We start from the raw sequence: 22,295 nt of genomic DNA, 5'->3' as shown, positions 1-22,295 counted from the left end.
ACGAAACACAAAATTTCATATAAGATTTTTGTTTGCTTTTTATTTTTTTCTATCATTTTCATATGATGTCTTGTCTGCAAAATCTACTTTTGTCCAATTCCACTTGATAAATACTGGCGATCTAAATAATAACAGATGCATAACCTTCTGATGCTTTCCAGTGACCAAGACACGGCAGTCAACTTGGACGACTCCAATGCCTTGCCTGTTGATCTACATACAGCATATGAAGGAACGCTTTCTTTGTTATTCTCAATTCTATAAAAAGAATCTGTCAGCCGTAAATCAAAATGACAAAACAAAGCAGGATCTTCTTGTCTTTCGAATTTAAACAACCTTTAAACTACGACAAATAAAACCCCACTAAAGGAAAATAAAACTTGGTTTCAAACAAAAGATGATTCTCAATGAATCTTTCATGCCTGAAGTTTTTGCAACTCTATTAATACTAACTCCTTGAAAACAAATCTCAACCTTCTCATCAGTCAGGTCCACTGCTGCATTAATCCACTTTCAAACTGAACCTTCTCATTCATGGATATCTTGCCATTAGTCCTATTATTTCCGGCTGAATTTGTGGAGCAGAGTCGAAATTGCTTGTGAAATATTGCCCTTGTAACAGACAACTTGCAGTGGAAATTCAATGGCCAATTGTTACTGGCTGACTACCTCTGCACTTGAAGTTTCTCAATAGAAATCCTATGCGATTATCGCTTACCTTCATTAATCATTGAAACTTGGATTTTGTTAGATTCTTCTTTTTTACCTTTTTGCATATGTTGAATGCCTCCCATCATATGCTTATGCAGCAAATTTAAGGTCCAGGATCATTTTCTGTTTAATCCTTTGCTTCCATCAGTAACTAATGACAGACTCCAGAAAACCATCCACGTCAGCAAATATGGGCCAATAAAATTCATAATTTGTGCCAGTTTTGATATGGTTGCTTTCCCCACCGCTTCAAAACATGCATGCAACCAGCTGCAACGAATAGTCCGAGTGCAGCAAATGCTATGATTGTTGCATTCTCAATGGTCCTATAGTAGCCTCTCTGCAAAATTAAGAAGCTAGCTTGTAAGTTCATTGGAAAAGAAAGTAGTATTACATATCATAACTCCAAATTCTCCCACAAGATTCACCAAGGAGATGCTAAAGTCTATTTTTCCTACCCTCAACAGCTCCAGACAAGAGATAAGCACAGGCACCAAAGAAAACACAATTGTTGAATTCATACTCAGCATTTTATTTCAAAATAACTATTGGTCAGCCTTAAGTCAGAATTCTTAACCAATTTATATAGCAGCAAGTGACAGGAGGTTAAAGTGGTGTATCTTGATTTGTACTGCCATTTCCCCTCTTCCCCAAAAGACAAATCATACATGTATGCAGATGTGCATGGATGAATGCAAGCAATTGTAAATTGGGCGAGGGACACACCTGCATTAGAACAAACAAAATTGCTGCATTTGCCGGAGCTAGAGAAAGGCTTATCATTCCTCCACGCAACTCATTTGGCACATACCTACATAAACAAGATTAAAGCAGAATGATTTAAAACTAAATTTCTATAAATAAGAGGCACTGCACAATAAAAGATTTTTAATACTTGATAAAAGAAAAACAGTATGCAATGTACATTGTCCTCAATCTTGCAAGTGAAGGCAGAATCAGGCCAATGCAGGCATGGAATAAAGAAAACTGTGTTACCAGAACTCCAATTTCCTGCAAGCAAAACCACGCAAACTCTGAAGCCATGGTTGTAACAAGAACAAGTGGCCCTAATCTATATAAATACAAATATATATACAAAGAGTCAGCATGCACAAACCTGGTAATCATAAGCTATTATGGACAAAAGAAAACCCTGTATGATAAATGCATATGCTATGCAATCCTCAGTTCGAAGTGATGCATTAATAAGCCATGGAAACACTGTGCTTCCTAACATCCTTGCCCCCAGCAAACATGGATAGATCAACCCTAGATACACTTCTCGACCATCAGCCTAACTCACATGTAAAATTATCTTATATTGGTACACTTCAAAGAATCAAGCTTCCAAGAAGACAATTAGAAAACTTAAAGGGAAGAAATAAAAAATTGAGAACTAATCAAACATTCTTCTCAACAACAGATATGATCTTACCACCAGTGTTGGTGCCCAAAGAATCCAGAAAACTACAATGGAAAAATGTAGGCAAGCTTGTGCACATGCCAGTAGCCATATCCTTCTATCTGCAGAACACAAGCAATTTAGCCACCACTCGTAACATTTTTTCTTTGTGGTAAAAGAAGACCACTATGAGTCAAAGCTATTATCTCACCCAAAACCCATCATTCTATCATGTAGCAGTCAAATCAGTCATCACAGTTGAAAGGAATTTAAAGAAAAGTGAATTTCAAGAAAAACTCCAATGTATCCTAAATGATTTCATGTATTTGATCATGTAACCACACATCCAAAACTTATAACTGTGTTTAGTTACAAATAAGGCTAATATGAGAGAACTACTAAAATTGTCATTTTGAAATGTTCTAGCCCTACGAGTTCTCTTCCATGAAAGATGAGAGAATTAAATCACTAATGAAACTACAAAATTCTTACCACCAAGAATATATGTACAAAAGGACACCTTATAATCCTTAAACGTCACTGACTGTGGAGTCCCATCATAATCCCTGGACATATAGATGATGCCTACTATCGCCAGTGAGATGACTGCAGTAGAAGGAGATGCAATCCCTTTCTCCAAATTACTACTCACCAACCAATTGCCAATCACCTGACTTCCAATCAAAGATGCAGACTCAAAAAAAGTCATCAACCAAAATGTTTCATTCAAAATATCTTGCCTATGACCCTGCTGCAAAAAAACAAAAAAAAAGTATCAACATCATGATCAAACTTCTCACTTTTAGTTAGCAAACCAAGAAACATATCGAGAAAGAGCCAAAAGTATCTTTGCCCCAACCTTGTCATGTTCAACAACGACCCATGTCTCGAAACTGAAGGAAAATATTGATGTTGCCAAAGACAAACATACATTTGCTACCCAAAAGCTAGGACTTGATGTGATCCTCTTCCATATTCCAACAATAATGTGCAAGGTATAAAACAGCAAACAAATTTTCTTTTGACCCCTGCATTAATAAAAAGAAAAACCATCAAAATTTCAGAATTCATACGACCCATTAGTCCATAAATAACATTGGTTAATTCATTAAACAAAGGCATTAAAGTGATTAAATAAAACAAATGGGGAGATTTAGTTTTACTCACATTAAATCAGAGACAACACCTAAGAAACAAACAAAAAGAGCAGCTCCAAATCCAATAAGCATAAGCGTCACAGTATCTTCCTTGCTTATTCCATAGTAAACCAGCTCAAACTCTCCGCAGACCGACCATAATCCTTCCAAAACTGCGAAAACGACGACGTAGAAATCAGATCAACAATCAAATTTCATTTTTTTTGTCCGCTATTAATTTAGAAAAGAAAACGCAATTAAAAAACAAAGGTTGAATCTTTTTGATAATGTACCTGAGGCAAGGGAATAGAGAAGGAGAAAGTAACGTTGGAAGCGGAGAGAAGAGGAGGTGGTTGGGTTGTCGGAGAAAGGAGAAGATTTTGTAGGGGCGTCTTTGGAGTGATAGACAGGCAAGAGAGAAAGTGAGAGGAAACAAGAAAGGAAAATGAAGATGTAGACGGAGGCACTTGGTTCCCAAACTGAGCTTTCGATTACAACTCCCATTTTGATCTCAGACGGAAAACCCTAAATCGAATCAGGAATTAAGGAGGAGATGGAAAGCAACGGTTAAAGCATTTTGAGCAACTGAGAACCGAGAAACGAGGAGGAATTCGTTCTCAGGAGCTTGAGTACGCGCCGTTTTATTGTTCCAAAAGAGGCAATCGGTTTTTTGGTTTTTTCCTGGAAAACGGTGCCGTTTCTGTCTTTAAATTTTAAACTTCTAAAACCAAAAATAAAGGGTTAAAGAAAAATTTTAACCTGAAATAAAGAAGCTAAGACATCTTAGGAAAATAAAATTTCACTGCAGAAAAAAAATTTTATGAAAAATTTAAAATTTGAATATTATCAATAGGAAAATAGAGGTTTGTGTTTTCTCTAATATTCATCAAATTTGGATTAGTTTTACTTCAGGCATTCTTAATTAAATAGTTTTTTTTTAGTACAAAAAAAATTACAGTATAAAAATAAAGAAAAGTCGAGTTTCACGTGCTAATGTCATGCTAAACGTTCTAAAAAAGAGTAGGTAAAATATTTTAATTTCACGTGAAACTTGTTAAATATTGTTAATTTTCATATTGTAATTTTTTTATTTATAGTTTGTCTTATAGTTGTAAATTTATAAGTATAAATAATTGATATATAAATTAACAACCAACCAAAATTTGAAGTTCAAGTTGCAAAAGAACGAAGGAAAAAAAAATTGACAAGAAAGATTATAATATTTTTATGGTTTTCCATGTGAAACTATCATGTAAGTAACAATTAATCTTCTATTCAATGAACCGGTTCGAATCTCCATTTCTCAAAATAAAATAAAATAAAAAAAGGAAAAAATTGGTCCAGAAATGGAAAAACATGAGAAATATGAATATCACAAAGCTGAAAGCTGTACATCCCAACTCAAACAAAAAAAAAGAAAAATTCACAAAGCTGAAAGCTGTACAAATACAGTGTTAGTTGATTATTAGCACTGTAATATATATTTTGGATATTACTAAGCAGAAGCTCCTGACAATTGTTCTTTAAGCAAATTCCTTATCCATGGTTGTTTGAAGCTGTGAGATTTCTGAGATGAAAGCTGGTTGATGAAGAGCAAACCGGCATAGGATGCAATGATCCAGTTGCCTTTCCTGAATTGTGAACACAAGTAAGTTTTAAAGGACTTGGTATCCAATGCAGCTCAAAGTCAAAGCACATATCAGTGATTCATAGAATTTATATCCTAATCTTCTGTAAGTTGGATCCTGTGGAAAAGAAACTCTGAAGTTGCATATAATGGCTGCATGAGTAGGAAGTATTTCTGACAGCCATTTGGTTTCCCTAAAATTTCAAAACTTTACACATTTTTTAAGCGGCAGGGGTTCCGAGGCTTTGTCTAATACATCCTCCTCCCAAGCTGATCCAAGCTAATTTATCTACTTCGATCCTAGTGCATTCATGAAAAATTACCTTCTCACAGTCTCCTAACGAATTCAAACCCAGATGATAAAGAGAGAAGCACACTCTCTTTGCCACTTGAGCTAGCCACCCATTGGTCAAACTCATACACGTTTTGGTAGCATATATTGTTAAGTTTACTGTATCAACAAGTTCTAAGCCACCACTGTGTCTGCATATGTCTGCTTATGGTCTGAAAATTGGTTTTATCTAGGGAACACGTTCACAAATTGACACTGTAGATGTTGTTGTGATAAAACTGTTGAAATCAAAGATTAGAACTCAGGAGGTAAGTAAAATAATAGAGGATCTGGAACAGAACTTTTCTTCAAGGTTCTATAAATATAACTACATTCCAGCTCGTCAGTTTTAACTTGTGACTGTGAGGGATGATTCGGCTTAATGAATCTCTCTAAGCTGTTTATAGTGGAACCGCAATTGGCAATTTCAAGCAGGTCTTTGCCTTTTGAGCACATTTATGGGAATAATGATGCCATTAGTTTTATCTATAATTTGCAAAATTGAAGTACATCAACATCCAGAACCATTCGCTAAAATTTCCTGTTTACCTTCGAGTGTGCCAGACTAAAGGAAAATAGGAAATTCAAACTATGAACATACAAAATGAAACAGCAAGATGTAATACCTTATTCCAGGTGTGTAAACAGCAGATCTTGTCCTGTCAAAACTTTAAATGCGCGCCTTTGATTCATTAAAAGTCCTGTCGGAGTTGTGATCAGTGGAAAAGTAAGCCAAGCAAGAAAAGGAAATTTAAGAATTCTTGTCCTGAGTCAATCCTATATGAAAGTACTTGTACCATTACCTGTAATCTACAGCTATTGGTTGATTTGCTGGCATCGTTTTTACATCCAAAGGCAGTTTCCATGATGCTTTGAGATCTGCAGAATACTGTTTACCATCCTCCTAGAACACCAAAACAAGCAAGGAACATAAATGGTTAACCCCGGATTCTCCCTTGGTGCATAATCACTAAAGGGACCAGAAAACCGCAGGGTGCGGTGAAAGTATACTTACCCAAATGTCATCTTTCATCAACCCAGGGATGCTTCTTGAAAGAAGGGTGATATACTGCTCCATGGCCGCTTCTGGACTCATGTTCCCAAGTCTTTTCCAGGCATTCCTATCACAACAAAAACCAGTTTCTTCAATCACTCGAATTGAACAGTTAAAATCCTACAATTATGATGGGCAATCATCCAGAAACTCAGATGGAAGACTATCAAAGGCAAAAAGCAACAAAGGAAAGGATCTCAATTGGTTATGATAAATTGAACCGACAAAGCAATTAGGATTCAATTTACTATTTTCAATCCATCAGTCCACAATCATTTTCTTTGTATTCTTTTCATTCATTTTCTCTATCAATATGCTTTTGTTCTCTACTTCCAGTCTTCATCAAGTCTATTCTAGTCATTTTTCTTTATGCATGTCTATCTATGAAGTTCTTAATCATGAACAGGAACACATTTTCCATGCGGATTATACCCTTCAATCGGATTCCATCTTCGATGAGATTAGATCTCAAGTAAACCAATATCCAGATTTTGATTCAATGTATTTATGGATTTCAAGTTCAGACAATCCTATCAACCTTACAAAAGCAAACAGCTTTAGATGCTTAAAGTTAATCCTCATTCACAAGATTGCAATTAAAAATCAAAGGCAAACACCTAAAAGGTTTTCTTTTTCAAATTCAATGGAGAAAGCACAAACAAGATTTACAAAGTTTAAACCCCCAAATTCAGAGGAGAATTTTACCATTTTGCACGAGCAGACAACTTCAATGACATAGGCTGAGGCTCATGGCAAGGCCCTTTAGTGGCAATCTTGTGAAGTCCATACAATTGCATCTTTACATTATTGCCAAGTTTCAAAGTTTGATCAGCTCTACTTCTACACTCCAAAAAACACACTGCAGCACTAAAATCCTTCTCCAATTCGGTTCTTTCAATTTCCTCCCAATCACCATCATCATCATCATCCTCATCAGATAAGCCCTCCTTTAAGCAATCTCCTTCATTCTCTTTTTCACACTCCAAAACCTCAATCTCTTCTTCACCCTCTTCAGCTAGTTCTATCTCAGTGGTTTCATTAACAAAATTCTCCTCACCACAACTAATTTCTTCCATAGTTTCCTCCGTTAGTTTTGTTGATCCATAACTACCATTCAAAGACTCTTCAAGAGTACTCTTTTCTTCCACAGATTCACCTAATGCATCAACTTTTACAACTTCTGAAACAGACCCAAGTTCCTTTTCACATTGAAGAACATATTTTTCTGATTTAGTTGTGACTTCCATCCATGATCTTGACACAGCCTCAAGACGTTGATCAATGATAGACGACAAAGAAAGAAGCTTAGCAAGAATGAAGGAAAGAATAAAAGAAAGAGAAACAGTAAACACAAATTCAAGAATAAGTTCCATGCTACCTTGGTTTTTGGTTAAGAATTGGAAGGAAAAAAGTGAGAGGAGAGAAGAGTTGGGCTTCTTTTTTGTTGGTTGAAAATAATATATGAAGGGATAGGAGAAGTCGGATTTTGAGGAGCAAAGCAAAGTATGTTCTGTTTTCTTTTTTTTTTTTTTTGGTGTTTTGGAAACTGCAATAGCTGGAGCTATGGCAAATGTGCTGGTCGGTCCCAGGGAGAGTTTAAAGATTAAAGAGGGACAGCTCTTTGGAAAAGGACTGTTCCGCTAACTGCTCTGTTTGTGGACTAGGAAGTGGTTAAGGTATCAGCTCTTTCACTCTTCCTCTTTCTCTCTCTTTTTACAGCTTTGGAACCCAATGAGACATTGGGGACTGTTGCCTGTTATAACTTCAAGTCTGAGTGCAATCAGTTCACATCCAAGGTTTTTTTTTTTTTTCTTTTTTAAGTTAATGTTGTTTTGGTTTTACGGATTCAAGTTTAAATTTAAGAAGTTGACATGATTTGAAGCATTCAAAATGGAAAATGGATACATGAACATCTCATTCAAGCTTACATTTATCCAACAGTAAAACCAAAACAAATGAGTTCTTCAAATAGTCTGTTTTAAACTCCTTCACAACCTCAAGATTAGACATCTCCTGGTTATCCTCCTCACGATTTCAGCCCCCCTTGATCTTGTCTTGTCCTTTCGATGTTACCATCAACTTTGTTGCTCTCGTGTCGGTGGTGCTTTCTTCCCCCTACTCGGGACAAAATAAAGAGGAATATATGTTCCTTTGAGGCCTACCTTCAATCATTACTTCAGGAGGCTGGCAGCCCCAGGCCCCCAGCCCATTTTGTCAAGGCTGATAAATCAACAAAGAGAAAAAAATTGATCCTGGTAAGTGCAAAGACTGGTACTTTCTCTGTTGCATCATCGGACAACAGCAGAAAACAATGATCATCCTATCAACTACTACACAATTAGACTAAATCTAGATTGAGAGATGAGAATGAATGAAATTGGGAGGTAGATTTCAGTTGCCTTGTCGATTTCAGAAGTTTTTTTGACAAGTGACAATGGCTTGACCACATTAGCTATGATCTGTACTGAACATTGCTAGTAGTTCATGTGCAGCTATTGGGCAATGAATTTAGAAATTGAGAATTATTTGTTGTCATTGGACAGCACATATGCATTTGTTAAACCTAACCTTACTTTCTCTTCTAACATTGTTGGGTAGTGTATCAACTGGTGGAAAGTATTGTCAATGGATGAAAGTAGCTTCTCAACTTATGAGATTGCCAATTTCATTCATTAATAGTAAAAAAAACCTCAAAATTTTAATTTGGGGAGCTAATAATTATTGGATCCATCAAATTGGATCAAACTCGATAATTATTAAGCTTATAGCCCTATTTTTTATATGTTATATATTGTGTAATTTATAAAATTGCTTTAAAAAGTAAAGAATAATGAAAATAAAATTATTATTGGACTAAATTGAATTAAGAAAGCAAATTAGGAAAAGAAAGAAAAAGCGAGGATAAAATTCTACTTGTTTGACAAAATGCTTATAAAAAATAATTTAAATAAATAAGTATTAATAACTATCATGTGAAATCTATACTTATTAATAATAATTTAACCACAATAAAAAGAATTTTATATTTGAGATTATATTTTAACTAATGATCGCATTTCACAATTACATTGCCATTGTTAAATTATTTGATAACAATAAAATTAATAATTTTTTTATCATCAATAGAAATATATATTAAATTATACAATATAAAATAAATATTTTTTAAAAATACATATAAATTATGCTTTTCAAATGCATTTGTATTATGTAATTTATACATTATTAATTTCTATACATCCAAGTTTATAATTAAAAAATATAATTATAATTTTTCACACTTCTTACTTTTTTTACTAAAATAAAATTTTTTTTTAACTTTAAAAGAAAATTATTAATTAAAAACTCAGATTTAATAATTTAAAATATGACATAATTATTAGATATGAAAATAATATAAATAAAAAATATAAAAATAATATTATTAAAAATTATAAATAAATTTAATAAAATTAAAAATATATATTTTATATTTCTATATTTACATAAAATATGATACGTTATTTTTATTTAAAATATAATATTTTATTATGATTCGACGTCATAAGTTTTCAAGTCCAAAAAATATTGCACGGAGATGACTCGTTGATTTCATGTCTGTCAGTGTTAATTGCTCAAACTTCAATCAAATCAAAACCATGTAACACGACACAAAGCCAGCAAAATAATTGGTCCGTGACGGAAACATAAGTGATCTTATCATTATATCTCTCACCGCTCTATAAATATGGCAGAAAGCAATTTGATTGGTTAAGTTTGAATCTTTTCTCTCCTTAACCAAAGTAGAGTTTTTGAGGTTCGTCATATTCACGCCAAATCGATCAGATATGGGACGCGGCAATGGACAAAAGTCCAAGATGGCGCGTGAAAGAAACGTCGAGAAGGCTAAAGCCGGCGCAAAAGGTTTCACCGTTCTTTTCTTTTCCTAGCAAGAACTAGAGAAAAAGTAAAAATTTGGAAAGTTTTTTATTATCATTTGGATTAGATCTTTGTATTGGTTATATTTGTTTGTTTTAATGCTTTTTGAGGAAGCCAACTAGAATCAAACAAGAAAGGGATGTCGATTCAGGTAATTTTTGTGTTTATATATTTATTAACCATTATTAGTTTCGTTCTCTTGTTTCTTTGCTGATTTTTATATGGGTTGCAATTGCCTAAGGTTGGTTTTTTTTTCCCTTTTTTCCATTTCATTGAAAGCTGAAATATGAAGATATTTTGGTCTTTTTATAGAGAGAGGAAAGCAATGAAAAGTTCTGATATTTTGTTTCATTGTAGCTTCTAAATATGTGGGATTGTTTTGATTTGGTTGGGGCTGTTACTTTCAACACTAAAAAGGATGGGATGAAATCTGATATTTGAGTTTTTTTCACAGAGGAAGAGGAAACATTTCCTCTTATGAAAGTGGCTTCAAATACCATTTTTTTTCAATATAATTAGTTTTCATGTTGTAGAATAGTCTGCGTGCTTGTGTATTTAACACTTAAAAATTGTGCCTACGGCTAGTAACTGAAATTGTAAATGAAATTCTATGTTGACATGCTATAGTTGGTTTGCAATTGCATTTATATATTTAATCTATGCATCCTTACGTTCAACGTGTTTCCATTAGGCACCGTTTGTATGGGTCGGTGGTGCATTGTTGTTTGTCCTCTTCATTCCTCTTTTACTCTTGTTGGTTTACGGGTAGTGTATGAAAGAGGAAAAAAGTTTGAGAAAAAAGGAGTGAAATATGTGTTATTATGAAGTAGCATTTGGAAGCGTGAGAAGCAGCCGTGTGATTGGGGTAGGGGACTAATGTCATTGTATTGGCTATGGAGGAATCTCTTTATTTGGTAATTGGTTGTGGATGAACTTACTAGCATGTTCAAGATGATATCCTTTAGTGCTGCTTTTCGTGGGTTTTAAACCTTCTGCTGATGGGACTAAAGTGAGAGTAAATCATTTATTGGAACTTTGGATGAATGCTTTAGAATCTAAAGGTTTAAGTTATGCATGGAGTGCAAGGATTTTTATGATTTAGCATTTAACTTCATTATCTGATTGATGTGCTTAATTATTGGTGATTGTTGAGTAACAATTTATTTACTTAAAATGCAGTGCAAGGTATGCATGCAGACATTTATGTGCACAGACATCAGAGGTGAAGTGCAGGGAACATGCTGAAGCCAAGCATCCAAAATCCGATGTCTATGCCTGCTTTCCTCATCTGCAGAAGTGATGTAGTTGGAACAAAAAAATGCTATGTAGACTTGTTTGGAAAATCATTTCCTTATGGAAAGCGTCAACAATGATTTATACACGCGAGCCATGTTTGGTTGGATAGAATGATCATTCCATTCTCACCCGTATTCAGTTGTTGGCAGCAACTCATGTTCTGCTTTTAAAAGCCCTCCTAAACTCTCTATCCCTAAGCTAGAAACGGGAGGTTTGATGTGTGAGAAATGAAATTCAGGTGCTTATCTTACATTCTTTTTTATTGAATCTTCTCAATGATTTGTCTTTTAATTACAGATATGTCTTCCACATTTTTAATAAGAGAGAACCTTAGAGTATCACGTGCAGACCATATTGAAAATAAAGAAAAAGGTACCCAAAAAAAAAAAAAAAACACTTTAATACTCTCTCGAACAAACTAAGTTACTCAGGCGAAGAATGACGATTGTAAATGTTTCCTAGACAACCCTTCAACTTCCAAAAATTTATGTAACATTAAGCACAATAAGTCTCTTCAAATGAGTGACTGATTTACAAATGAACTCCGAAAGTACCATTTACTGAGTACGCATCCTGCTACTTTCTGCAGCCCTCACTTGGGAGAAGTAAGGATGGGCCTGCATGAGAGAAAACATCATGACAAGCAATGGTAGAGAATTTGAAGGCATGCAATAATAAGGTTAGATAGACCTACCATAGCTTCTTTTGCTGTTAGCCTTTCCTGATGATCGTACCGAAGCAACTTATCAAGAAAATCAATTGCCTGAAAGTTTAAAGAGCTTAAAGAATGAATATCACTTATTAAGGCATTTAGATTAGTGCATTGTAACTGAGCTTATAGTATTCAATTTCCTCGATGTTTGCCTAAAGAAGAAAAATAACCTCCGGAGAAACAAGATGCTGATTATCTGCATTGACAAATTTGGACCATGGTTTGCGGCTGTGCCTGAAAAACAATATAACAAAATGTTAATAGAGAAAGGGTTAACCATTCCAAACAATTAACATGTCCACCAGATGGATGTCATCTGTGTGTGAAACTGCAGCACCTCAGGGTGCATTGCCATGGTTTAATGCAACCAGAGCATTTGTTTATAATTAGGTACAACCTTGCATATTGGATATGTTCATGCTTAATGTACCTTCCAACAAGAGCATCAAGTTGAGGATCAAGCTCCAAATGGTATTTCTTCAGATATGCATTTAACTCATCAGTTCCTAGCACCTGAAGTTACATTAATAGCAGTCAAAAACTTTGCAGCATCAACATCATCTGGCAATACTTTTTTAGGAAAAGCTGCAAAAAAAGTGAAAATAGAACTTCTTGTTTAACAGTCCATGTAAAGTATGCCCCTGGTACCTATCCCCTATCAAGTGATGGTCGGGAAGACAGAATAAATATTTAAATCAAAACCTGCAAGGATAATGCTGCAACTAGAAAGAATAGTGAATAAACAACAATACCAGGCGCTTGAAAAGGTTAACATTGATACTCCAGACGTAAATTGTAACAGCAAGATGGATAAAATATGAGATAGACAAGGTACAAGACAATGATATGGATCAATAAATTATCCCGTTAGCAGTTAGAAATGGCACACTATCCTAACCAAAATTTTAATTTAACAAGACAAATGATAAGAAAAATTAATCTTAAACAACAACAATATTAAAAACATCAGCCAATTTGCAGAAACATATTACCTTGGCAATTTTAACTAGTTGATCATGGTTGTCATGGCCATAGAAGAATGGTTCCTTCCGGAATATCTACACAATAAACAAGTACAACAAACAAATTAAACAACATAACTACTCTATCATGCACCCAAAATTGAAGTTCCAAATGAAAGTTCAATACATTTAAACTAGAATAATGGTATTTCTCACCATTCCAGCAAGCATGCAACCAAGGCTCCACATGTCCAATGAATAATCGTAGTCCTGTAAATCAACCAGAAGCTCAGGCCCTTTAAAGTACCTGAGAAATAAGGAGGGAAATTAAACTTCCCTGAACTGAATCCAGATTGTAGATGGAATAGTAAACTGAAAGAAACGTTTAGAAAGCTATTAAAATGGAACAACATGCAAATCTGCTTAGTTCAGTTGCTTGGAAAACATTATTGGTCTTTCATTTTCTAGAAGGTTCTGGCATCCAAGAATAGCAAGATCAAAAGAATCTGAGCTCTTTCACACCTAGGATGTCGAAACTAATACTGAGTGTATAAAAAATTAAAGAAAAGGCAGAAATTTTCTTCAAGGGCCCAGCTAATAGTTGTTTAAAAGAAAATTAAATGTAGTACCAATCTAATTTCCCTTAGCTTAACTTGTTTAATGAGTTTCATGCTAAATTTTTTATCTGTATGCCCATAATACAAAGCAAATTCAGTTTCCAATGAAAGCCAATTTAAGGTACAAACACAGCAAGCATACGCGTAACTAACCCCCAAAATAATTTTCTTTTTCTATTTCAATCATGGACTGATATTTATGGCCGGTCTGTTTTTAAGGTCTTGAAGGAAAAAACAATCTTGAAAATATACAAAGGTATATGAGCGGGAAAGTTAGTCAAATGGTTCATGATGTCTTTAAAGCATTACCTAGAAGCCACGCGAACATTATACTCTTTGCCAGGATGGTAAAACTCAGCAAGTCCCCAATCAATCAAGCGAAGTTTCCGTAGCTCATGATCTATCATGACGTTGTGAGGCTTGACATCTCTGTGCATTATTCCTTGTGAATGACAGTATTCTAATGCCTACAAAGCAAAGAAATATTTCCTATCATCCTATAATACAAACATGAAAACCACAAATCCTCCAAAAGCTTACAAAAGACCATCAATTTTTGGAATCCAATCAAGTAAAGCATAAAACTACAAACAATCACCAAACGAATACCATGGAGCAAAGTTTTATATATCAAAAGTTTGAATGAGGAGCATAATATTACCTTGAGAAGTTCATATATATAGTAGCGAATGTCATAGTCTGTCAAAGTAGGGCAAAGAACTCTGAAATCTGTACTGTTGACATACTCAAACACCAAGCTAGGCGTTTTCGAGTGCTGATCTCTTACAATATCAAAAAGTTTAACAATATTTGGGCCACCACATAGATTCTGAAGGATTTTTATCTCTCTCTTAATCTGCCAATAATTACAATAATCATAAAGATCATATTTATAATCATCGCAACCTTACCCTAAGATTTTACTTCACATAATTCTATTAAACAATTAATCAAATCTGACAGATATAATAAGTACTAGCCTTCTTTTTCTTGACAGGCTTGAGGATCTTGATTATACAGCGCTCATTTGTATTGACATTTATGCCCTCGAAAACCTCACTGTATTTTCCCCTCCCAACTTTTCGAACAACCTCATAATCATCTTGATCACTAAAGCAGATCATAGTAAAACAGAATACCAAAAATAAATAAAAAAACAAATAAAAAAACCGATCACGAACCGAATCGAACAGTTAACATAAGCATTCAGATTATATATAAAAGGTCATAGAAATGCTTAAATAAGCACGATTAATAAGATTAGAAGATTTCGTTAAGTTAAGCTAATTAGAGAAAATTCGAATTAGTTGATGTAACCCAGTTTAACTTTTAATTAAAACAAATCAAGGACAAACCTAATCAAGGATCAAGGATAATTTCGAGGAATTAATTTAAAATTTACCCCCATTGAACAGTAAGAGACTCGTAATCCCAGTATTCTTTGGGACGAAGAACGTTGACGTCAGCATAAACGCGAGATTTGGACATGATTTGTCTGCGATAGGGACAGGAGGTCTCGTCGATCTTACGGTTATCGTAACAATCGTGGGCGAAGGGAGAGCGGCAGGAGACGATGGCGCAAACTAGCAACAGGCGGAGTAAAAGTGGTTGGTTGGTGGCGCGTCGAGCATATTTCATTCAGTCAAGCCAAGCCAAGCCAAGCCAGTCCATTTCTTTTCTTTCTTTGAATGATTTTTGTCTAAGCTTAGATTCAGAAGATTTTGGTTTTGAAGAGAAATGGAAGGGATGGATTAGGGTGAGGTGTGTGCGCAGTGCGCCTCTGTTTGCTCCGATGAGCTGAGCTGGGATCTGACCTTTTTGTTTTGGAAATATCGGAGGGCAGTTTGGGTTGGAAATATGGGAGTCTGAGGAGGAAAAAGACTTGTACGAAAGTTTATATATGAAATTGGTGAAAAAAAATTTTTATTAAAAAGGAATAAATAAAAGTTAAAATTAAAAATTAAAAAATTTTATGAATAATTATCGATTAAATTTATATTATAAATAATATTTTTAATAATTTTTTATATATTATTGATTTTCACGTTAAACTATTAATTTATTAATTTAAATTTTTTATTTAATTAATTTTAATAAAAAAAATTTACAAATTTCATTTATGAAATTTCATAAGTTGAGAATCTAGTGATGTGACAGGTTATTATTGGAATGGAGGAAAGTTTTTTCTTTTTAATGAAAAAGAGCATATATTTAAAAGATTGATGTTTTTTACTTTCCTTTTTAAGGTTGGCAGTAATTTTACAGAAAAGAACTTGGTCCATAGGAATGTATTCTTTTGGCGTTATTCATCTTGCTTTTTCTTCTTGATCAGCTTCGAAAAGAACTGCTTTTTCAATTTGTTTGATAACTACCCCAATTATCTCCACATTTGTTTCACCCTTTTTTTAATCTGAATCAATCGTGATCAACTATTTTCGTATCTGTCATGGTAATGTCCTAATCATCATCACCACCACATGACAAGTTCACTTGTGTTGTGTTTGGACTATATATCTGCATGTCATGAATGGTAAGTTTCCTGCTAACAAACTTTCAAATAAGGTCAAAACAACCAGGTTTTTAAGAATTTTTACGGTCATTTAAAGATTGATAGGTATCTTTACATTTGAAGTTCTTGTACCTGGCAGTGTTCAGCGCATCAGTTTCAGAATCAGGAGTTCCTACATGATATACTGCTGCAATCTTACTTCCAAATGAATCACTGAAATCGACCTGTTAATTTATCAGGAAATATTTTTGGAACAGTTCACAGGGGATGGGGACAATCTTTGATGGTAGCAAATTAGCAAAATGGTTCTTTTTCCTTTTGAGAGGTTCACCATCATTTTTGTGGCTGAAACTCTTAGCAATTTTTTCAAGTGAGTATGGGGACAGATTCTGGCATGATAAACAGCTTGCCTCATTTTTTGACACGTTTCTGAAATCTATGGATCCCAACTCGGTTCTCGGGTGGTAATCAAACTCATTGCCCTGATTGTGACCCCCAACAAGGTGCCATGTTTCCCATGAATATGATGAAGTGACCTTTTCTATTCAAGTTTTGGCCTTTCCCTTGAACTGGACTGTACTAGAATCAACATTGCTATGAAATTGTCCCAGGAATTTTGTGCGAACTATGGAGATTGAACAAATAGCACTATAAAAGCCCAACCTCACCAATTAGCTTCTCCTTTGTTCTTCTTTTCTTAGGGTTTTGTCCATAGTAGTTGAAAGTAGTCTGGAAAGCAGTACCACTTGATCAACATAGTGGACAATTTGCCTGCAACTAAAGACAAGAATCCTTTTAATCTAGTCTAACCAAGAAGTCCAACGAATGGGACCGGAGGAGCTGTGAAGTGAATTTGAATTATGGACCCGATGCAGTTACTGGATGTGAAATCTTACGTTGGGTTGGAGATCAAGTGATAAATTTTCTGTTCAATAAACTATCAACATAGTTGAAGACTTTTCAGCTAGATAGGTCAGTTTGGAAATTTTGGTGTAAGATATCTTATGTTTGCTTTGAACTTAAACACTATCCTTTCACCTTCTCAGCTGAACCTTCATATTAATGCTGATTGGATGCATTGGAAAGTCGTTAATGCGGTGAACAAGTTGTCACTCACGTGTAGACAGATCTGTTCCACAATTACTACAGGGCTAGACTTGAATGTCGATTTGACGCTTAAAAGCAGCCTGGAACAGTGTTCTGTCCAAAATGTTCCGATTATTACACCGTACAGAAGCATGTGAAGCAGAAAGTTAAACACAAAATTTCTTGATAACAGCTTTTCTTTTAACTATAACATTAACAATCCATGGATTGGTTTCTCATAATTATGAGGGCCATCTGACTTGAAATAAAGACCCAATTAAGCCTCCAAAGTCAGACAGGGAACCATGCTATCTTCTTTTAAATTCCATTTTCCTTTTGAGCCGGATAGGTTTGGTTTTGAACGCTGCTGTTTAACGTGCAATGAAAGATCAACAGAGAACAGAAGATGGAAACTTTTGTGGATGGGAATGTTTCCCACGTGGAAGCTTTTGCCTTTAGCCGCCAAGGAACATGAAGCCATCTTATCTCTTCAACAAAACTCCCTAAACCCACACCACACACTATTATCTTCATCTATGTTCTTATATTCACCTCATTTCATTCCCTTAATACCCAAAATGCCACTCATTTTAAATGTTGTACACCAGTTCTGATGATTGTTTGTAAGGCTGAAATCGGATAATGCAGGTTATTAGAGAGATGAGAGCTTCAGCTTGAGCTTCTATTTCTCATTATTGGGTGGAAGACTTTTCTCATTTAACATTTGAAAAACAAAGGTCAAAAAGAAACAAAATAGTACAGGAAATGATATGTCCTCTGTTCCTAGGCTCTCATTATCTATGATGTGATGGAGATGCAGACATGATCATGATAAAATTCCTTCAGTCTCTGCCATGGTGGATCTTGATCAGGAGGATACTGCACCCACCAGTCTTAAAATGTCCTCTAAAAAGGAGCTTCTGTCTACAGCCACGAAGAGAACCAGCGAGTGGTATGATTAGTATCTTTGTTTTATAACCAGGGATCCATTTTTTCGTGAACTGGCTGCTTAAATTGCTTTTCAGGTAGGAAAAAGAAAAGAAAAGCACACTGAAGTTGATAACTTGATTCTTTTTCCAGGATTGAGACTCCCAGTGATGTCACTGTTCATGTTGGAGGAGCTTCTTTTTCACTGCATAAGGTAGAATGCAAGCACTTCATTTCCTATGTTCCTTTTGAAACGTATGACTCCATTTCCATTCAACAGAAAAACAAACAGCCATAACATGTATATTGTAACAACATATAAAGCAATTCTCGATGTCTTGGGAACCATGGAGGCATAATAGCATCTATGGTTTGTATGGCATCAAGCTCCTAGTTTTGTTAATGACAGAGAATCGTGCATTTTTAAAACTTATTTCCTACTTCAATTGCAGTTTCCATTAGTCTCTAACTGTGGATACACAAGGAAAGTGGCATCAGAATCCAATGATACTGATCTTTCACACATAGAAATTCCTGATGTTCCAGGTGGAGCAGAATCATATGAATTCGCAGCTAAATTCTGTTATGGGATAAATTTTGAGATAAGCACTGAAAACATTGCCATGCTACGATGTGTGGCAGAGTACCTTGAGATGACTGAGGACTATGCGGTTGGAAACCTTGTGGGAATAACTGAAGCCCACTTGAATGAAGTGGCACTTTAAGAGCCTAGCAGGAGCAGTTTCTGTGTTGCACATGTCAGAAAACCTCCTCGCCCTCTCAGAGAAAGTTAAATTGGTGGGCCGGTGCATAGATGCGATAGCATATTTAGCTTGCAAAAAGAACCAGTTTTGTATGTCTGGCAGGTCAGAGAGTGGCAATCATAGTGCAATTTCTTCAACAATTTCTAACTGGAAGCCTATTGTTGATTGGTGGGCTGAAGATTTAGCTGTTCTTAGAATCGACATCTTCCAACGGGTTTTGATTGCAATGATAGCAAGAGGGTTTAAACAATATGCTCTTGGTCCTGTGCTTATGCTTTACGCACAGAAAGCTCTTAGAGGTTTGGTGAGACCCCATACCAACATAATTGACTTGTTTACCTGATATGGTTAATGTCTCAAGTGCAGACTTTTCTTTCATGCAGGAAATGTTTGGAAAGGGGAGGAAGAAAATCGAGGCAAGTCAAGAACATGAGAAGAGGGTTGTCTTGTAGACCATAGTGAGTCTTCCGCCAAGGGAGAAAAATGCAATGTCTGTGAGCTTTCTATCTGTGCTGCTTCGAGCAGCAGTACACCTTGAAACAACTGTTGCTTGTCGACTTGATTTAGAGAAAAGGATGGCCTTGCAATTAGGACAGGCTGTTCTGGATGATCTCTTGATTCCTGCCTGTTATTTTACTGGGGATATATTGTTTGATGTGGACACAGTACAACGGATCATGATGAATTACCTAGAATATGAAACTGAAGGGAGCCATTTTGGCTACAAAGAAGAAGATGGGTATATTTCTCCTCCACCAAGCGACACGGAAAGGGTGGGAAAGCTAATGGAGAGCAACGTAGCTGAAATAGCATCTGACCATAACCTATCTGTCTCAAAATTCATTGGTCTCGCTGAACTCATTCCTGAACAATTGAGGGTAACGGAGGATGGAATGTATAGAGCCATAGATATCTACCTGAAGGTACATTTCTTTTATATAATTGTCCTCATCTTAAGAATCTGCTGCAACTTTTTACTCATTCAACGATTATGATTAGTTAGTGTGATTATATTTTCTAAGCTTATGTGATTACAAATAAGAATACCATTTTCTTCCTATATTCATGCTCTATATGCCAAATATTATTAGTAATTTTCAAATAATCACAGATTTTCGAATAACCCTTTGAATGCCTTAGTTTACTGTTACTGTGCTGGCTATTTCAAGACTTTGAACGCAATGCAGTAATGGTGATTCTGAAGCTTTCTTATACAAGATATTTTACTACTAAGATACACAAATTTCCAATACCATTGGCAATATTAAGATCTTTTTGATCCACAAGTAAATCTGCTTTGTCATAGGACTGTTAGAAGTATCAATAGCACCCTTTAGCGTTTCTTGCTTTTTCCTTCTTTATTTGGATGAATAGTTCTCTCGTATCTTAGTGTGATTCCTTTACTGAATGCAGTCTCTTTTATCCACCTTTCGATAATAATTGACAGGCTCACCCCACTATAACTGACTTGGAGAGGAAGAAAGTTTGCAGCTTGATGGATTGCCAGAAACTCTCTCGGGAGGCCTGTGCTCATGCTACTCAAAACGACCGCCTTCCTGTCCAGACCGTGGTTCAAGTTCTTTACTATGAGCAACAACGTCTTCGAGATGTCATGAATGGAAGCATCTCAAGGGGGGATACCCCTGCCATTTCTACCAGAACGAATTTGTACCCCTCAGATATCCACTCAATTTCAGATGAACTTTCCAGATTAAAAAGAGAGAACGAGGACCTGAAACTAGAGTTAGTAAAAATGAAAATGAGATTGAAGGAAATAGAAAGACCATCATCAGTTAGATCAGCAGTAAACAGTCCTATGGGAAATATTATGCCATCATCTGATAAGCCTCATTTGCCTAGAAAATCATTTATGAATTCAGTTTCTAAGAAGCTAGGACGGCTTTATCTTTTTGTGCGCGCGGATGGAGTTTCACCTTCCGGTGCCAAAGGTCGAACAAGGCTCAGCAAAGATAGGAGGCACTCCATATCTTGACACATTGGTTTGCCTCTACCAGTACTTTTCTGAAGAGTTTTAATGTCTGTGTTGTGCTTCAAGGCTTGAGAAAACTTGTAGCTGTCATCTCTCTTTTTCTTCTTTGTTTTTTGGGGTACCACGACCCTTGGACCCCTTCTGTCTGCTTCTTTTGTGTGGTGTTGCTGTAAATAATATCATCTTTATGTTTTATAAACACATTATTCAAGGGATGGTGATAGCTAGGAAGTGGAATCATGGAGGTTTTTGGCTTTTTGCGTCCTGAAGGCTACTTCTCCGTAGCTGTGATCAAGCAATAGCATAGTCAAAGCAGTAGCCTCTTTTCTCCCCAGGAAATCCTGATGAGTTCAAATTGCCCTTCTCCCAAACTTCTTTTTTTTTTTTTTTAAAGATTAGGGAAAAAAATATTTTTTACACAAAAAGCCACTGGGGATAAAAAAAAAAGTTATAGGTGATGTGATTTAAACTTCATATGTGCTTAACTCTGCAGGACATATAATTCAGAAAGTTGCTGTTTGAGATACAATAGTCTTTGGCTTCAGAAATAAATACTATATATTCATCTGGATGTTAACAACAAAAGAGAGGATTTGAAGACATTTAAACTCAAAATTTCTGGACAACCCTAATCCTATTCCTAAGGAAGTAACTGAACAAAAAAAAAAAAAAGGCGTGTGGAAATATTACTTTCTACTTGCACTCCTTGGACTCTTACTCCCTAAGAGGGTTAAAACAAACAGCAGGTTATATCAGACAGGTGTCCTGGAGAAAAGAAAACAAAAGAAATTGGTTGCCTCTTTGAAGACATTTAAACTCAAAATTGTCAAAACCTAGAAATATGGTTAATTAATGTCCTGAAAGGGTTAGAATCTTAAACTCGTCTTAATCTAAAACGGACCATTTGTACTGTTAATGCAGAGTGTCGGGTCTGTATCTAAATTATTTACACCTTTTAGATAAAGAACTTTGGAAAAGCAATTGCAGCATAAGGGACAGGCTAGCAGTTGTATATGTTGTCTGCGGCAAAAGGCATGCATGAGTGATATTAAAAGATGGTTCCCAAATACTCAAGTTTTCATGGTTTCAGACTTTCTCTAGGCTAGGCATAATTGCTCTTATATCACAAGCCTGGTTCTTGTAATATAGAAGTTTCAGCTGCACCTGATGCCAGATAGACAAAATAAAAAATAAAAAAAAAAGAGCTAATTACAATTGGAGAGAACTAAAAAAAAAAATGTCTTTCATAAAAA

At 35.3% G+C, this 22,295-nt stretch overlaps 3 protein-coding genes, 1 long non-coding RNA gene and 1 pseudogene across 8 annotated transcripts; 2 read left to right on the top strand and 3 right to left on the bottom strand.

Annotated features, from left to right (window-relative positions):
- Window positions 1-227: 227 nt before the first annotated feature.
- Window positions 228-3,923, bottom strand: LOC111299945 (uncharacterized). 3 transcript variants are annotated; one of them, XM_022895486.2, is made up of 9 exons: window positions 3,543-3,923; window positions 3,281-3,422; window positions 2,973-3,141; window positions 2,606-2,861; window positions 2,147-2,235; window positions 1,829-2,005; window positions 1,637-1,722; window positions 1,438-1,522; window positions 228-1,051 (listed from the first exon to the last, which is right to left on the bottom strand). In XM_022895486.2, exons 1-9 carry the CDS (start codon window positions 3,751-3,753, stop codon window positions 917-919), a joined length of 1,350 nt encoding a protein of 449 aa, XP_022751221.2. In that variant the 5' UTR covers window positions 3,754-3,923; the 3' UTR covers window positions 228-916. The 3 variants fall into 3 exon arrangements, with proteins under 3 accessions (XP_022751221.2, XP_022751220.2, XP_022751222.2); XM_022895485.2 differs by having other exon boundaries at window positions 2,606-2,864; window positions 3,543-3,920; XM_022895487.2 differs by lacking the exon at window positions 1,829-2,005 and having other exon boundaries at window positions 2,606-2,864; window positions 3,543-3,922.
- Window positions 3,924-4,596: 673 nt separating this feature from the next.
- On the bottom strand, window positions 4,597-7,991 carry LOC111300723 (uncharacterized). The gene is made up of 5 exons (XM_022896337.2): window positions 6,967-7,991; window positions 6,223-6,328; window positions 6,011-6,111; window positions 5,834-5,908; window positions 4,597-4,880 (listed from the first exon to the last, which is right to left on the bottom strand). The coding sequence occupies exons 1-4, from the start codon at window positions 7,632-7,634 to the stop codon at window positions 5,878-5,880; spliced, it is 906 nt and encodes a 301-aa protein (XP_022752072.1). The 5' UTR covers window positions 7,635-7,991; the 3' UTR covers window positions 4,597-4,880; window positions 5,834-5,877.
- A 1,842-nt stretch (window positions 7,992-9,833) lies between these two features.
- Window positions 9,834-11,766, top strand: LOC149513868 (uncharacterized). Its single transcript, XR_016330003.1, has 2 exons — window positions 9,834-10,330; window positions 11,359-11,766. It is a non-coding gene; the product is annotated as an uncharacterized LOC149513868 (long non-coding RNA).
- An 87-nt stretch (window positions 11,767-11,853) lies between these two features.
- LOC111299944 (casein kinase II subunit alpha-2-like) lies at window positions 11,854-15,633 on the bottom strand. 2 transcript variants are annotated; one of them, XM_022895483.2, is made up of 10 exons: window positions 15,169-15,633; window positions 14,747-14,876; window positions 14,428-14,622; window positions 14,076-14,233; window positions 13,366-13,456; window positions 13,180-13,245; window positions 12,618-12,700; window positions 12,358-12,421; window positions 12,170-12,238; window positions 11,854-12,092 (listed from the first exon to the last, which is right to left on the bottom strand). In XM_022895483.2, the coding sequence occupies exons 1-10, from the start codon at window positions 15,402-15,404 to the stop codon at window positions 12,033-12,035; spliced, it is 1,152 nt and encodes a 383-aa protein (XP_022751218.2). In that variant the 5' UTR covers window positions 15,405-15,633; the 3' UTR covers window positions 11,854-12,032. The 2 variants fall into 2 exon arrangements, with proteins under 2 accessions (XP_022751218.2, XP_022751219.2); XM_022895484.2 differs by lacking the exons at window positions 11,854-12,092; window positions 12,170-12,238; window positions 12,358-12,421 and having other exon boundaries at window positions 12,619-12,772.
- LOC111300721 (BTB/POZ domain-containing protein SR1IP1-like) lies at window positions 12,113-21,257 on the top strand (annotated as a pseudogene). The gene is made up of 6 exons (XR_016330001.1): window positions 12,113-12,154; window positions 18,010-18,313; window positions 18,442-18,502; window positions 18,741-19,356; window positions 19,436-19,975; window positions 20,500-21,257. The product of XR_016330001.1 is annotated as a BTB/POZ domain-containing protein SR1IP1-like (transcript).
- The last annotated feature ends 1,038 nt before the right edge of the window (window positions 21,258-22,295 follow it).

This window comes from Durio zibethinus, chromosome 18 (assembly GCF_047325235.1).
Source record: "Durio zibethinus cultivar Kanyao isolate XHJ-2024 chromosome 18, ASM4732523v1, whole genome shotgun sequence".
Lineage (NCBI taxonomy): Eukaryota > Viridiplantae > Streptophyta > Magnoliopsida > Malvales > Malvaceae > Durio > Durio zibethinus.
Note: the sequence above shows the minus strand (reverse complement) of the source record. Positions and strands in the feature narration are given on the sequence as shown.